At 31.7% G+C, this 16,669-nt stretch overlaps 1 protein-coding gene across 1 annotated transcript; it reads left to right on the top strand.

The window, feature by feature from the left end:
• Positions 1 to 2,244: 2,244 nt before the first annotated feature.
• Positions 2,245 to 4,984, top strand: LOC7486719 (uncharacterized). Its single transcript, XM_002317831.4, has 5 exons — positions 2,245 to 2,460; positions 2,558 to 2,607; positions 3,003 to 3,129; positions 4,020 to 4,124; positions 4,209 to 4,984. The coding sequence occupies exons 1-5, from the start codon at positions 2,352 to 2,354 to the stop codon at positions 4,829 to 4,831; spliced, it is 1,014 nt and encodes a 337-aa protein (XP_002317867.1). The 5' UTR covers positions 2,245 to 2,351; the 3' UTR covers positions 4,832 to 4,984.
• The last annotated feature ends 11,685 nt before the right edge of the window (positions 4,985 to 16,669 follow it).

Genomic DNA, 16,669 nt, shown 5'->3' on the forward strand with positions numbered 1-16,669 from the left:
TTATCATATTTAAATTCTTTTTTATTACTTTGATGACCTAGTGTAAACTTCTCTTCACACTTGAGACACTGACCTAACCTTCTTCTTTATTCATATAATGTCTTAGGCATACATTTTTTTTTCTAAGTAGTAAACCGTTTTTCATATGTGAAGTTTTAAAAGAAGGGTTACCTGGTGGTCTACCACTACTGAAAGAAGGAGATGCCCTGGAAATAACTTTATTCTTCCTTGCCATTGCCAGATCCGACTTCTCTTGCCACATTGCTTGATCAAACGCCTGTATAAGTGTTATAGGTTTTAATATTTTCAATGTTGGCCTGATGTCATCTCTAATCCCACTAATAAAAATGAAACATAATATGATTCTGGTAATGAGAGATAGGCATTCATTATTTTTGTAACTTTTATTTTTGTGAGTTTATTCTAATCTCATGTCATCATGGACTTGGTGGGTTCACCAAGGTTGATTTAAACTATTTTTTTGTTATTTTTTTAATTTTATTTTTAATTTCTCCCTTTAATATTAGGTTGGTTTGAGAATTGAGTTTATTCAATTTACTTTCCATGAGGTTATTCTGGTCTCACGACTAGGTTATAAATTTGGTGTGTTGGTTTAGATAGCCTCATATCAATTTCTTTTTTGTTTTTTTTTTAATTTTTTTTAATTTCTTTATTTGATATTTTATTTGTTGGAAATTAAGATTCATATTTTTATTTTTATTTTTCTTCTATACAATTATCCTATTCTCATTAATTTTTTTTTTAAAAAATTTCTATTATTTTTCCTGACCTTTTTTTATGCTGCAAAAAAACCTTCACGAGCCACCCCTCTATTACAAAAAAAAACTAAAAGGCCTTAGTGTTTTCATGCGGCATGTGAGGAGTTACATTGTGGATTCAGACAGTGTATTGACCATTTTGTCCTTCACTACACTTAACAATTGCTTTGGCAACAAGGGTAAAATCATCTTTTTCAGGGCATCTAAATGCTATTTGTCAATTGATCGGGAACAATTTAGTCGTTCATTATTTTTTTATGGACAATAAAAATACTCTGTCGCCCTTAAAAGCTAAAAAAATAGCCTTTCTTCTAGGCGCTTTTGTGTATTTTTCCATTTATTTGCACAGTAAAATAATGTTGGTACCCTTAAAAGGTAAAAAATATTGACCTTGCAAAGAGAGGTTTTGTTGTGTTTACATATTTTTTGTACAATAAAATGACATATTTAATATTTGACTTAAAAAATCTAAGAGTGGCTTAGGAGGACATTTTTATCTTTGTAACATGGGTTTTTTTTTTTGTAATATTCATATGCTCTTAGGGCCGGTTTAGTAATTTATATTATTAAAATATTAATAAATCAATGAAAAAGTTTGATGCGTGCACACGTCATTGTCCCCTGTGTTATTCTAGAGGCACATGAGTATTCCAGTGTCCAAAAACTACCAACCACCATCTCATCTGACGTGTAAGGTGGTGGTATAGCTGTTTGAGTGACGCGTTTGGTCAGGCTGACAACGGTTTAGCAATGATAAATTTTTTTTTCTCCCTTTCTTTTCTCTCTCCTTGGCCTTGGTATTCATGCCAAACCTTTAAAAATTCAGTGGTGTCCTTTATTTTGTAATTGTTTTGTATTTGGTTCATTTTCTTTTGATTTCTATTTCTTTTGATTTTTTTTATTTCATCCCTCAATATTTAATTTCATTTAATCTTTGTATCCAATCTAGTATTTATTCTTTTGATTGCTATTTTTTTATCCTTTGTATTTTTTTATTTTATTCTTTAGAATTTTATTTTATTTTATTTTGTTTTCAATTTTGGTCCTTTTTTTATTGCTCATTTTCTAGTGTTGGCTCGTTTTTTTTTATCATTTTTTATTTAATTTCAGTCTTTTTTTTTAGATCCTTTTTCAACAAATTTAACTTTTAAATCCCGATCTCATTTTATATTTAACGGGTTTGTAAAGTTAATTTAACTTGACTTGAGTATTTTTCTTTAATGTATTTTTTTAAATTAATTTTTTTATTTTATCATTTGATATTTAGTTATTAAATTTTAAATTTAATAATTTATTTTTTAATTTTTTATAAAATTATTCTGATCTCATATCCTAATTTACGTGTTAATCAAATTAATCTAAATTAATTTTATTATTGTTTAGATATTTTTATTTATTCTATAAAAAGTTTAACCTTATGCACACCAGCTGTAGTTGTGCACTCCAATAAAAGGACAATCAAACAGATAAAAACTAGCAAGTACTCTAAAACAAAGCCAAGCCAACCACAACAAAAGAAGCGAAAGAAAAACTGTTTCTCAAAGTCTCAGTTTCGTGTTAAGTGAGTGAGTGATGGCAGATCAGAAGCCACAAATCTTTGAACTCAACAATGGGACCATGCAGGTCAAAATCACCAATCTGGGTTGCACCATTACCTCCTTGTCTTTACCTGACAAAAATGGTAACCAATTCTTATGAATGATTGATCGATCAATCTGTTTTGCTTTTTGTTGTTTCTTAAGGTGTTATTGATTGTTGGGCTCTCTTGACTTTCGTAGGTAATTTGGCTGATGTGGTTCTTGGATTTGACTCTGTTGAGCCATATTTGGTAATTCTAGTCACTTGATTTTCTGTCATCTGTTGTGATCTAATGCAAAGTTTGGTTCTTTCTTGTATTCATTTATGATTTGACTGGATGTTTTCTGCATTCCATGTATGTTTTTTTGATAGTTCATCATCTAAATTTTGTATTCTGGAATTATTATTGTTCCTGTCAACTTTGCTTGCAATTCATCACCAAAAAACTTTTTTTTGTTTGCAAACTTATCTGATTTTTTTTATTTGCCATATATGTCATTGGTGTGTCAGTTTGTTGCTCGTGTTGTCAGTTTGGAGGAATGATAGTATTAATAACCTTTACTAATTTTCGCGTGATTAGTTTTCTTTTCCTGTGTTTATATTTGGTGCCTGAATCCTTTTCTGGGTAAATTTATGCTTGATCAGAATCGTGTTGCACCTTATTTTGGTGCCATTGTGGGTCGAGTGGCGAACAGGATCAAAGATGGGAAGTTCACTCTTAATGGGGCAGATTACACCTTACCCGTCAACAGGCCTCCAAACAGTCTTCATGGTATGCTTGTAATTCCAAATTATTGTGAACTTTGATGCTGTTCTGATCAGCCATGTCTGCCAATCAGTCATTTGATTTGTAATTTTATTAGATTAGATTATCTAGTCCTGTATACCATTTTCTTATTTGATTTGGAAAATTTTATTAACATGACAAAATCATTTTTGTTCATGGAAGTTTTATTTGTAACATCCATCAGTAAATGTTACACTAGAAACACTGACTGAATTTGTATGTGAATGGAATTTTAGTAGACATAAGTTTTATGCAAAAATATGATACCGGCACCACAGTTCTTATATCTGTACAGTATTTGGTGGAAAGAAAACATATTTGGCTGTATGAGACGAATGGTGTAATGGGATAACTAATAACCACTGTTAGACACGATGCATAAGATTTGTGATTTCGGATTTTCGTCATGGTTGTCTCGGTGGCTAGTCTTCCCCTTGTTCTCTCTCTAATCTATGAATGAAACTTTTCTAGGTCAATTGCACTAGTTGATGTTTTCTAGATGCTACAACCAACGAAATAAATGAATACTTCTAAGATTAAGTGTACAAAAGAATTCCGTGTTTTCTTTGTTTCATCAACTGAGAGGTCTCAGCATCTCTCTCTTTTTCTTTCTGGATGGAACATTTGAGTTTAAGTTTGTTCTCTATATCTCCTTCTGATTGCATTGCTTTTCTTAAGAGTCAGGAAATCTGCATATAGAAAAAATTACATCAGCAATACAACTTCCTCTTCATATGGATTTTAATGTCTAATAGCTATGGTGGGATCGTTTCTTAAGCTTTGTGTTATTTACTGTTTGATTGTCTGGTATCTATAAAATGCCCATTTAAATTGTCGTCTTGCGTAAAAAATTTCTCCTACATTCTCTGCTTTAGGTGGGAATAAAGGTTTTGATATAGTTGTATGGGAGGTAGCAGAGTATAAGAAAGGCGAAAAACCATCCATTACTTTTAAATACCACAGCCGTGATGGAGAGGAAGGTATCCTCACTCTCTCTCTCTCTGGTAATATATTTTTGTTTCTTGTGTGTGTGATATTGATATTTTCTTTTTCTCCTGTAACAGGTTACCCTGGGGATCTTTCTGTAACTGCAACTTACACACTAACTTCAAGCATGACAATGAGACTTGACATGGAAGCAGTGGCTGAGAATAAGGCCACTCCAGTGAGCTTAGCTCAGCATACTTACTGGAACCTAGCTGGCCACAACTCGGGGAACATACTTGACCAATCAGTTCAGATATGGGGATCTCATGTTACTCCTGTAGACCAGAACATAGTCCCAACAGGTGAAATCATGCCAGTTAAGGGCACTCCTTTTGACTTCACCACCGAAAAGAAGGTCGGTGCTTCAATTCACGAGGTTGGTTTAGGGTATGATCATAACTATGTGCTCGACTGTGGGGAAGGAAAGGAAGGTTTGAAGCATGCTGCAAAAGTCAAGGATCCATCTAGTTCAAGGGTCCTTGATTTGTGGACTAATACTCCCGGGATGCAGTTTTACACTGCAAACTATGTGAATGGAATTGTTGGCAAGGGAGGTGCTGTTTATGGAAAGCACTCAGGACTATGCTTGGAGACACAGGGATTTCCTAATGCCATCAACCAACCAAACTTCCCGTCGGTGGTCATTCAACCCGGCGAGAAGTATAAGCACACTATGTTGTTCGAGTTTTCAATCGAGTGAGAATCAATAGCCCGTTGAAGGGTAGAAGTCAGAATAAGTAATTAATTACGTTTTACAGACTACCAACGAGTGTGAAACCTGGTGTTTTGCCCATCTAATATATCACCCCAGGTAATAAAATGATGAGATTCAAGTCGTCATTTATTTTTTAAACAGGCCTATCAATCATCAATCGCACTTGCTCACAGGCCTTTTATTTTGGCCTCATCAACGTGAAAATAGTTTTACAGGGAAAATCCCGAGCGAGCTTGGCTCACTGCGTCAGGTCTGTGAACTTGTTCTTGCCAAAAGTCATTTGATAGGTTCAATCCCGCCGTTATTCGGGAACCTCTACTGTCTTAGACTTCTAAGTCTATATAGAAACAACTTCGAAAGAATTATCCCTAATGAACTACAACTTCGACATCTCTCCAAACAAATGATTCTACAGTTGTCTGTCAACAATCTGTCCGGTATGGTTCCTGAACAACTCTATAAAATCTCATCGAATATATTTTTTTGTACTCAGTCAATTGATTGGTATCCTCTCACTTGATTTGGGCTTCACCCTTCCCAAAAAGCAATACTATATCCTCAGCAGATGCCTTCGGACTTGTTCAACTTGATATAGGAGCCCATGTTTTGAAAGGACCCGTGCAAAATAATTCTAAGAGAACTACAAAATCTTCAAGATATTGGAAATTCAAGAAGCTTGAAAGTCTTGCTTAGCACAGAAACTTTCGCACAGGGAGTATACGTGATTCTATTTGAGAAATTTCCAATTTAAGAGTTCTATACGGAAATGAAGGAAGTCTCTAGGAGGTTTTCGCACAGAAACTTTTGGAAGCATGAGTCAGTTACAAGATCTCACCTTTGCTGCAGATTTTCTTGGGGGAACCATTCCTATTTCATTGGCTAATTGCACTAAGCTAGAAGTATTGAAGCTTTCAAATAATCACATTGGTGGTGTAATAACCGAAAAGATTGTCGGGCTTCCTTTTCTAACTATGCTTTCTTTAGCTCCAAACCATGTCATTGTATTATCCAATGTTGTGACCAGATTAACTTTCTTTAAAACAAAAAAAAAATATTTAAGTGTTGATAATATGTTTTTTAATAGAAATTTTTTTTGAATCATGTAGAGGTTAACTTTGTGTGATCCAGATGATTATTAAAAATATAATTTAAATAAAACAAATTCAAAATAATTTTTTTTTAAATAATTTGTGAGAGAAACAATAAATCCCACTCCTTAATTGGTTTATATTAATAATTTAATAGGATCATTGCAAGCCCAATGTGATAATTCCTAATAAATCCTGGTAATCAGTTACAAAAAACAACCACTACGTAGTTTTCATTAATATTTGCATTAATACAACTTCGTTTACCAATAACAAAGTTTCTTATTCTTCAATTTCAGGAACATTAACCTTTGACAAAAATACTATTATGTTTAATTAGATATTGTTTGTTTCTGTATTTTAAAAGTATTTTTGAAAAAATTTGAAATTTTTTTCTTTGATTCAAATTAATATTTTTTTGGTGTTTTTAGATAATTTTGATATGCTAATGTCAAAAATAATTTTAAAAAAATAATATAAAAATATATTATTTTGATATTTTCGAGTGAAAAACACTTTGAAAAATAACCACAACCACACTCCTAAATATGCCCTAAAGAAGACTTCTGTTCCACAAAAGCAATAAAAAACTTCAACAGCTATGAATATTTCATGTAATCTTTTGCACAAATGTCTAAATTTTTTGTTCAAAATTGGTGGTTGTAGATATGTTTATATGCTAATTACGAGATTTTTTTAATCTAACAATTTGCTTCCTTTTTCTTGGAATGTAAAAAGGTCTTAAGAAGAAATGTTGAAAATTTTGATAAGTTAGGGTAGTTGCAAAGCATATAAAAGAACTATGTAAGAACACCATGCAAAAATGTTATGCATATTCGAATTCATTCCTATTTTTTGTTGATAATTATGATTAATAATCTCCAAGTTAGTTCTCTAATATTTAAGCTCTTATTTTATCTCTACCACTAGCTGTAGAGATATACTAGAATTACTAGAATTCCTGTAAACTACAGGTTTTCATATAGTTAGTCAATCAGTCCTAAACTATAGGATCTAAAAAGGGCTTTGTAAAATGGCTATTTATGTCGTGCTAGTAACATAGAAAAACAACAAATTCTTCTCTTCATAAACTCTGCATTTTTCACCTTTTTGAAGTGAGAAAGCAGGGTTGGCAACCAATTCAATGATCGAATCCTTTCCCATGGATCCAAATAAAATAGACAACCCCCTTCCAAAAGAGCCCAAAAAACTCCCCACAGGCTTGGGCATGCTCCCTGAGCCCAACACTCACCAAAAACTTTTTTTCGACCCTATACAAGTTTCTTATTATTTTATATTGATCCAATACATATTATTTTAAGTAGAATATAACTCAAAATATCACAAAAATAAAATTACATTTCAGCTCATTTCCACAGAAGAACAAGATTTATGAGCAATAAATACACCATGAATCCTTTAAGTCAAAAGTTCACAATTTCTTCATTCTTAACATTTGCAGCATACATATTTTAGAGTCTATCTCTCTAAATTACCATTGCAATTTCTCTCTTTATAAAGTTACTGATTTTATTATCGAAGAGTTTCCATGTACATAAAAAGAGATCTTTTACAGATACTAGTTATCGGTCACGTGGTTGACTAGACACCACCTACTACTACCATAGTTATTAGTCACCTAGTTTACTAGACATCACCTGCAAAGACTTTCCATATCAAGTCACGAGATACATTGACCATGGAGAATGAATCAAATTCCTTGAACTAAGAGATCAACCAATTATCCAATACATCAATTTTATTCCTAAGCTAGAAATAACAACAATCATAATATAATTGGCCCATAAAAAAAACAACTAACAATTGAGGATGTCAACAACTGAAGACTCATTTTATCTGTTTATAATGTTGAGAACTACATCATGCTAAGATTCCTGGTTGATAAAAGTGAAAAAACTAAGCAAATACTATGGAAGGATTATCATTGATGTGTATGTTGTTGAGAAAAAAATAGGTATTGATGAACCCAAATTTAAGGTCCTAAAACCCCCCCATAAAAAAACCTCTCTTGGGCTCAGCTAAGGAATGATCGAGCCTTCCTTGGACACATCTATATTTTAGATCCTACTCTCCCTACACCTATTAGGTGTATAAAATACCTCCAAGTACCGACCATATTTCTATCGATATTAATGTTATACAAGAGGTAACATGTAAAATTCTTTTTAAGGCCTCACCATATTTCCATCCACATTAATACAAATGTCATGAATATTTTTTCTCATTAATACTTATGTCAGAGATATTTCAATCAACATTAATATATATATATATCATAGATATTTTTTCTCTTTGATACTATCAGGACAATATTACACTTTAACCCTTCATCTCCATAAAAAGACTCATAGATTATAAATAGACTATAAATACTTAAACAAAGGGTTCAAAATCTCTATTATCTACTGCATGTTTATTTTCAGAGTATTTCTCTGTAATATTATTGTATTTTCTCTAAAAAATTCATTGACTTAACCATTAGAGAGTCCCAAAATTCATAAAAAAAAACCTTTTACAGATATCAGTCACTAACCACCAGCCACCTTAGCTAGGGAAAATGGAATATATTTTTAGAACTAAAAGATTAACCAATTATCTAAGATATAAGTCTTGCTTTTAAAGTACTTGGATTTTTTTGGGACATCATCAATTGATGTCATCTATGGGAACTGAGCAAAAAACTAGTTTATTCTTGTTTCTTAAAAGCTCTTTTCATGACTGATGAAATTCCAATACAACATCAAATATGTTAGCGGCTACGTCTACGACTATTCTAGTGACTAGTCAATGGTTAAGCCAACAGTTATACCTAGGCTACGCCTCATGTGGATATGCCAGCGGTTACGCCCACATGGCTAAGCTAGGGGCTATACACGACAATGCCCATGGTTATGTCTACAGCTACGCCGATGACTACGCTCCATAACTATACCTATAACTATGCGCTAAAGTTATGCGAACAAACTATTTTTATGATGACTTGTATACACAAAAAAATATCATTAAGATTTAGGGGGCTTTAATGAAAAACAAAAGCTCATCAAAACACTTTAGGGTTCTCTCTAGGATGATTGCACAATCTTATTAAAAGGGGTTCTTCCTAGTATGATTGTATAATGTCCTTGAAAGGGGTACTCTTTAGTGTGATAGCTCCACCCTCCATAACAACTTGAGATGACTAACCTCAACAAAGCAACATGAATTGCCAAGTATATACCACCAAGGCTTACTGAAACCTGAAGAACTAACACAACTCTCTAGATAGGCTCTTAGACCTTATGCTATCTCCAGGGATGATCTAGAATCTCTCATTCTCAAGTTTAATTTATTTCTAGTAGGGGCTATTATATCCCATATCATCACCAAGAAGGCCACACTTTAAAAAAAATACAATAACTCTCCAAGGAAGGAACTGACATGGTATTCTTAGTGCAATAACATCATCCTCATTGGGTTCCTAGTGCATGCAAAAGCTAAAGATAACAATTCAACAAAGAAAATAGAATTATTTTATAGGTGAAAAGGGTTGCAAATATGAGCTTTAAATTTGCAAGTTTATAAAAATAGTAAGAAATCAAAAAATGATTCAAAAAATCATAAAAAACTGCCAAAATAAGGACCCTGTTGCAAGATTTTGAATATCAAAGATCTGACGGTTCACATAGCGATGCAGTGACTGCTATAAAAAAAATAACCTTCATAATCTTCTATAAAAATATAAGTGCAATCTAATGATCAAATCAAAGTTATGATCATTTTAAGCTATTTTCTAGTCTGGTGCGACCGGACTCCCTCTTGGATTTAGACCTATCTCAGTGGTTCATATATGCACTTAGAAATTGTCTAAGTATATGCTTCTCTTCCATGGATTTCTTCACCTATTAGAAAAGTTTCTAAAAATGGGTTTTCTCATGGTTTACCTCTATATACTTATAGGTTCCCTTTTCAAGTATGGTGCACACCCCTGCACCCTAATATTTACCCAAGATTTTCACCTCACTTCTCATTAAAAAAAAAATTGACAACCTCATCGTATCGGGTACTTTTATAAGTTTTTGTGTATAAATATAACAAAGACTTAGAAGGCTCCTGATGAACCCAAATTCAAAGGCCAAAACCCCCTCTTAAAAAAACCTCTATTGGGCTTAGTCAAGGGAAAGATTTATCCTCCATTGGGCTCAGCTACATTTTAAATTCTACTCTCCCTACATTTATTATGTATAAAAGTTCTTCAAGGACCCGTTATATTTCCATCGATATTAATGTTGTGTAAGAGATAATGTATAAAAGTTTTTTAAGAGCCCACCATATTTCCATCAATATTAATACATGTATTAACGACATTTTCCCTCATTAATACTCATGTTAGATATATTTCTATCAATATTAATACATATGTTAGAGATATTTTTCCTCTTTGATACTATCATGACAATATTACACTTTAACCTCTCATTTCCATAAAAAGACTCATGAGGTATAAATAGACCATAAATCCTTAAATAAAGGTTTGGAATTTCCGTTATCTATTGTAAATTTATTTTCAGAGTATCCCTATGTAATATCATTATATTTTCCCTTAAAAAATCATTGACTTAACCATAAAAAAAGTCTCCAAAATCATCATAGAGAATGTTTTTGTAGGTATCAGACACCAGCCAACCACCTTGGTCATGAAGAATGTAATAGATTTTTAGAATAAAGAGATTAACCAATTATCGAAGACATAAGCCTTGCTTTCAAGCTACTTAGATTTTTTAAAACATCATCATGTATAATATATAGCTTGTAAGAAAGAAAAACAAAAGATACAAACTGGAGGATTGGGATCATATTACTTTGCCTAGAAATATTTAAGCGGGTAAGGGGATCAGAATATCTTGGGTGAATGGAATGTTGTACTTCAAAATACTTTGCGATTAGTAAGGTATTAAGGAGAGAAAAATGTTTCTTTGTTTATTTTTATATATAAATATATAGCTTGATTGTTATTTAAATGTACTAATATATCTTTTGATTTTGATTTTTAATATTGTGTTGTAGGAAAATCTGGCTTATCAATGTGGAATCGTAATAATTATTATATGACAGATAGGTGATCGTTTCATTTGAATTTAGTTTACTTTCATATTTTTTTGTCTGAGAATTTATTTTAATTACTTTTTTTTATTCGTATAAGTATGGAATAGTTTCCCAAGTTTTGGTTATGAATAAAAAAGCCTAGTATTTTTATTTCTTCAATTCTTTAAGGATAAAGTCTAGTTTCATTATGGTTATAGAAGGTTTTATATGTAAATATATACACATACCTTGTAGCACCTCTATCGGCAAAGAAACCTAACAAGCACCCAAAATTAATGAAGAAACAAAGATAATAATCACAATCTCATAATTAGGACTTCAAAAGAAAGAAATTTTCTTTTTCATTGTTCAATATATACAAAGTTAACGTCGATCCTACAAGATTGTGTCATGCGAATTTTTTTATTAGTTGTTTCAAATTTCTAAAATTATGATTTCGTATAGAAAACAGCTTTCTGATGATCAACAATAACATCATCATATAATTTCTTTGATTCTACTTCTAAATGTAAGAATATAAAACTAAAAGAAATCTGTTTAAATATTTAAATTACATTCGAGGGCAGTCATTGTTAATTCCCTTTGGTCGATCTCTAATATTCTTTAAAAATCCTGGCCTTGGGTGTTTCTTTTTTAATTTCTGAAGCAGAGTTATGTTTAGTTTTATGCTAGATTTATATAAAAATAAATTGGTTTACCTCATGGCTACCACATAAAAGGCTTTTCTTTTACCCTCTTGAATGATGTGTTAATTTTGGGTAGGACTAATCACTTTCCTGTCAATCTCTATCATTACTAGTATAAATGGAAGAGTCCAAGAATGTATACAACCTCAATCTATGTAGAAAATAATCTCTTTCCAATAAAAAAAAAATGAAACTTTTGTTATTGGTAAGCATATCTCTCATTTAATAGATATAAGTAATATAAAGGATTCAAAATGAACCCTCCATCACAAGCTTTAAGCCTTTTGAATAGAACTGAAACCCAATTTAGTTGTAGTTCAGTCAAATATGACCGTATGGCTTAATTCTTTCCATTTTTCCATTGAATTTTACATATATTCATAGAGAAAATAACTATACAACATACTACTTGGCCAAGCATAAAGTTCATAGAGAAGCCAATTGGTTGCATGGTTATAGTCATCTTTCATATATTTATATTTTGCTTGATTTGTGTGATTTTAGAAAGTTAATTGAAAAATCAGTTAAATTTGCATGGTTCATGTTTAGATAGTAAGTTTTCTGGCTTTATCTTTGTTACTTTACTTCTCATATTTAGAGGGTGTTTGAGAGTATGATAGCGGTTGTTTTTTAAAGTGTTTTTCGCTCGGAAAAACATCAAAATATATTTTTTTATTTTTTAAAATTTATTTTTGATATCAGTATATCAAAAAGATTTAAAAACACTAGAAAAAGTTAATTTGAAGAAAAAAAATTAAATTTTGACAAAACTTCCCTATATCAATATTAAATTAAATTAAATTAGATTATGGTTGCATGTAGTGACTTATGAAGGTATCCTTTTGCTATATTAATGCATGATAATTTTTTTCTAATATGCAACCACCCTTATATCAATATTCATAACTTTCAACTCTACTGTTGGATCAGACTAATTTTTTTTATAAAATATTTCAATAATCTTTTTCATATAAGGTATAAATTTCATTACAATCTTATATTGGTAAAGACTTATACAACACTAAAATTAGCAATATAAAGAATTCAGAATGGACCATCCATCACGAGCTTTAAGCCTTTTAAATAGAACTCAAACCCAACTAGTTATAGTTCAATCAAATATGGCCGTATGAATTAATTCTATCCAATTCTTTATTACCTAGATAGCCATCTAGTGAAACTTCAATTATTTTTTTTTTGAATGAAACTAAACTCAACTATTAAATTCATTTTTTTCTAGTTATAATTCAATCAAGAATGGTTTTATGGCTTAATTCTTTCCATCTCTATTTACTAGATATCTTCGTAGGGCTTGATGAGAACCTACTTAGTTGGTGTTTTTCATTTATTAAACACCTGCATCCTAAATAAAAAAAAATTACAAAGAAATTTAAGCTTTTTTGTTAAACGGGTCATATGACTCTTTGGATGATTATGATTTTTCAGGCTGCTAGTTTTTCTTGGACGATTTAAGGTCTTTTATAAATACATACTATGCAACTTTTTTTTGACATAATGAAAAATAAAAGCTCTCATCTCCTATGGATGTAGACATATTACCGAACCACGTTAAATCTTGTGTTCTTTCTAGTTTTTCTTTTATTGCAATATTCATCAATAATTGCTGCAGGTTTTTCACAACTTTTTTGTTATGAAAATAAGCACAATTTATGGTTTATTATATAACCTTAAGATAACGTTGAAAATTGTCCTAGGATAGAAGAGATGTTGACAATAAAAAAAAATATGTTTGGTTGAATAGACAAATACAACAACATAAAAATAAATTTGTCTTTGAGATTCGAGCTTTGCCCTGAATTTACCCCTAAGTTGAGTTTTAAAATTATGATAATAATTATTTTTATCTTTACATGTCTTTATTGAATAATTTTGGAATTGAGAGTTTTTTACAATAATCTTTTAGGAATAAAAAATAATAAATATTATCTCTAGAAACATCCTTCCTATACCTCTTGTTTTGAAAGTATAGAAATTCACTCTGCAATTTTTCTCTCTTTCCTCCCCCTTTCTCTCCACTGTGCCTTCAACCACCACCATTCCTACCACCGTCGTTTCATCACCGTCTCCACTACCAGCGGTTGCCTGAACTCCTCACCAACTGGCCACCAAGCAACAGCCGCGACTCTCTCTATTTTCTCCTTCCAGCATTTCTCTCTCCTCTACAAACCTTTTTCTTCTTCCTCCATCAGTCGAATCCGGCCACCATTCCCTGATCCGACGCCTCTTGAGCAACCGGCCGAACCACCTCATCACGTCCGAGACTCCAACACTAGGCAACTTTCTCCTCCCTTCTTCGCCTCTTTCTTCCTTGTCATGGCTGCTGCATGCAAAATTCATTTCTGCATGCAGCGGCTAATTAATTAACCCAAGGTTTGGGCCGAGCCAGTGATGGACCAATACAAGTGGCTGGGTCTGGCCCGACCCCAAAAAAAAGAAGAAAGATTTCATTGGGCCGATATAGGCCCATCCTTTTTCTGGGTTAAGCTCGACCCAGCTATCTAGGCTGGCCTAACCTATATATTTTGTAATATATTAATATAATAATATTAACACGACCAAAAAATTGATGTCTTCTCCCAAGTGTAGGAGTGTCGAAGTAATAAATAATCTGGCAAAACCGGGGTTGAATCACAGGGAGGTTAACTGTATAAACTATAAATAAAGAAATAGATAATAACAGAAAAGGAGATGAAGAGAGCTTTGAGATGTGATATTGATATAAGGATTAAACAAGGATAAAATAATTGTCAAGGTTAGAGGATCTACTAATGGTATTTCAAACAAGTATAGTATAAACTCTTTTTATTACTCAACTGGAAATCACACATAAAGTAAGTTCCAATCGGATTATAAATTGTTAACATGATTACATTAGTTATCTTATTCGAGTAATGCTAATACTTATAAATGTTGTCAGGTATTCATGATTATAATTTATGTTAACAACAAGTCAATTTCCTTTCATAGCACAAGTGTCGGTTATACCATACGATTGGGCTATGAAAGTGCCAAGTATTTGTTGTACCAAGGGTTATACAACATAAATATAGATTAACCATTTAACAAGCAAAGTATTAAGAGTGAACAAGATAATAAATACAAAACATGTTAGTATCAAACATTAAAGTCCATGTTGAGTTTATACTATACTTATTCTTACACAATTAGTGTAACCTTTTCACCTTGACATAATAAACTTAGCTAAACATAATGAAGAAGAGAAACATAGATAAACAAGAGGAGAACATGATTATATAAGTAAAGGAAAGGAAATGAAAGACATAAACAAGAGATTAATGAAAGCAAAACTTAAGCATTACAAAAATATATAGAAAGAGAGCAAGAACATGATCTTGATCTGAAAATCAAGATACCTAAATGCATGGCAAATGCCTCCTTTTATAGGCCAAAATTTGAAACTATTGATTTGATGACTAATTGTTGAGTGGGTGGCCACGTCTTGACTTGGTGACAATCCCTATCTTCTTGTCTGAACAAAACATCATTGCTAACATCAGAATTTAAACAGATTGTGATGAAAGTTCTAAGAAATTATCTCAGCTTTCCAAAAAAAAAAGAACTGGTGCATTTGGACTTCTAGAACTCGAGAGATGGGCTGAATATTGAACAGTGTTTGGGCTGTAGGACAGATTCCGACTTCTTCGTTGTTGCTAAGATTTGGACTTCCAAACAGCATAATTGAGTCTTGGACTCTGCATGAATGTTTTAGGCCTATGTCTTAGATTTCTAGTTATATAAACCAAATTGAAATCCAAGATCTACAGCTCCAGATATGACCCAATGACTGAACAATGTTCCAGTTTGGACTAAACTAGCATCTCTTTTCTAAGCCTTACCCTTTTTTTGTCTTCTCAATTTCAGTAGTTGAACTCATCAATCAATTTTTTGATTTATGTGATAGGCCTGCATTTAAGATGAACATTTACCATAAATTAAAGGTATCTTATATTATTAGACATGTTATTATAAAACATGCTCTAGTTAAGGAGTTATTGATACTTCAAGTGCAAAATGATGATATAAAACCTTGATAAAAATGCATTTTTAAGTACTAATCAAATATATTATATATTATTATTATATTTAAAAACAAAAAATGAATCCAAAAAATTTTCAAGGGGCATTTTACAATATTTGTGATTTTCTCAAATGTTTTTCTACTAATTTTGCTTAATATTGGGTTGTATACTTACACTGTAAGATACAAATCTAATATTAAGATACCTGGTTTTTCCGAAATGTTTTCAAAAAAATTCAAGAAAATTTTCAGAAAAAATCTTAAATATTTTTAGTTATTTGCCTCTTTTTTTTAAAAAAAAACAAAATATATTTTGTTTTCATGCATATGGTCAAATCCTAAAATTTTTCCATGCATGTTTTCATGAAAACAAACATAAAACAAAATTGCATCTTTCTCATGTTTTAAAATACAAAATGGATATCGTAACCAGTTTATGATTATCCATTAGAATTTGGCCAAAATATCAAAAACCCTTTTACAATTTTGTTTAGGATTTAGATGTAGACTTTAATAACTTGTGGTGGTGTAAAACTAAATGATAGAGTACACCCTCATGTATTAAAGATATAAGGTGTAGAAAATCCGATGCTAAATTTTGATTTTAAAACGGTTAGGACTTCATCCGATAAGGTAGAGACTCTCTCATGTATAGAGATTTACCTTGAACCGTAGACGAGACTAATAAATAGAAACCCGACTTAGAAAAAACAATCAAACAACAATGCAGCTTACCTTAGGTAGGGTGCACTGGGGGTGATGTGTCTTCCCCTTGCAAAACCAGTCTGTTCCCCAGACTCTCGCAGACCATAGGTTCTTAATAACCATAATACTAGGTGACGACTTCTAAACATTAATTATAATTTTATGATTAAATCCAAAAACC

The sequence above is a fragment of the Populus trichocarpa genome, chromosome 12 (genome assembly GCF_000002775.5).
Source record: "Populus trichocarpa isolate Nisqually-1 chromosome 12, P.trichocarpa_v4.1, whole genome shotgun sequence".
NCBI lineage: Eukaryota > Viridiplantae > Streptophyta > Magnoliopsida > Malpighiales > Salicaceae > Populus > Populus trichocarpa.

What these genes read in the sequence shown, in the direction of transcription:
- LOC7486719 (XM_002317831.4), top strand. Translation starts at nt 2,352, where the DNA reads ATGGCAGATCAGAAGCCACAAATCTTTGAACTCAACAATGGGACCATG. An exon ending in GTCTTTACCTGACAAAAATG is followed by an intron (nt 2,461 to 2,557) that starts GTAACCAATTCT and finishes TGACTTTCGTAG; the next exon opens with GTAATTTGGCTGATGTGGTT. An exon ending in ACTCTGTTGAGCCATATTTG is followed by an intron (nt 2,608 to 3,002) that starts GTAATTCTAGTC and finishes ATGCTTGATCAG; the next exon opens with AATCGTGTTGCACCTTATTT.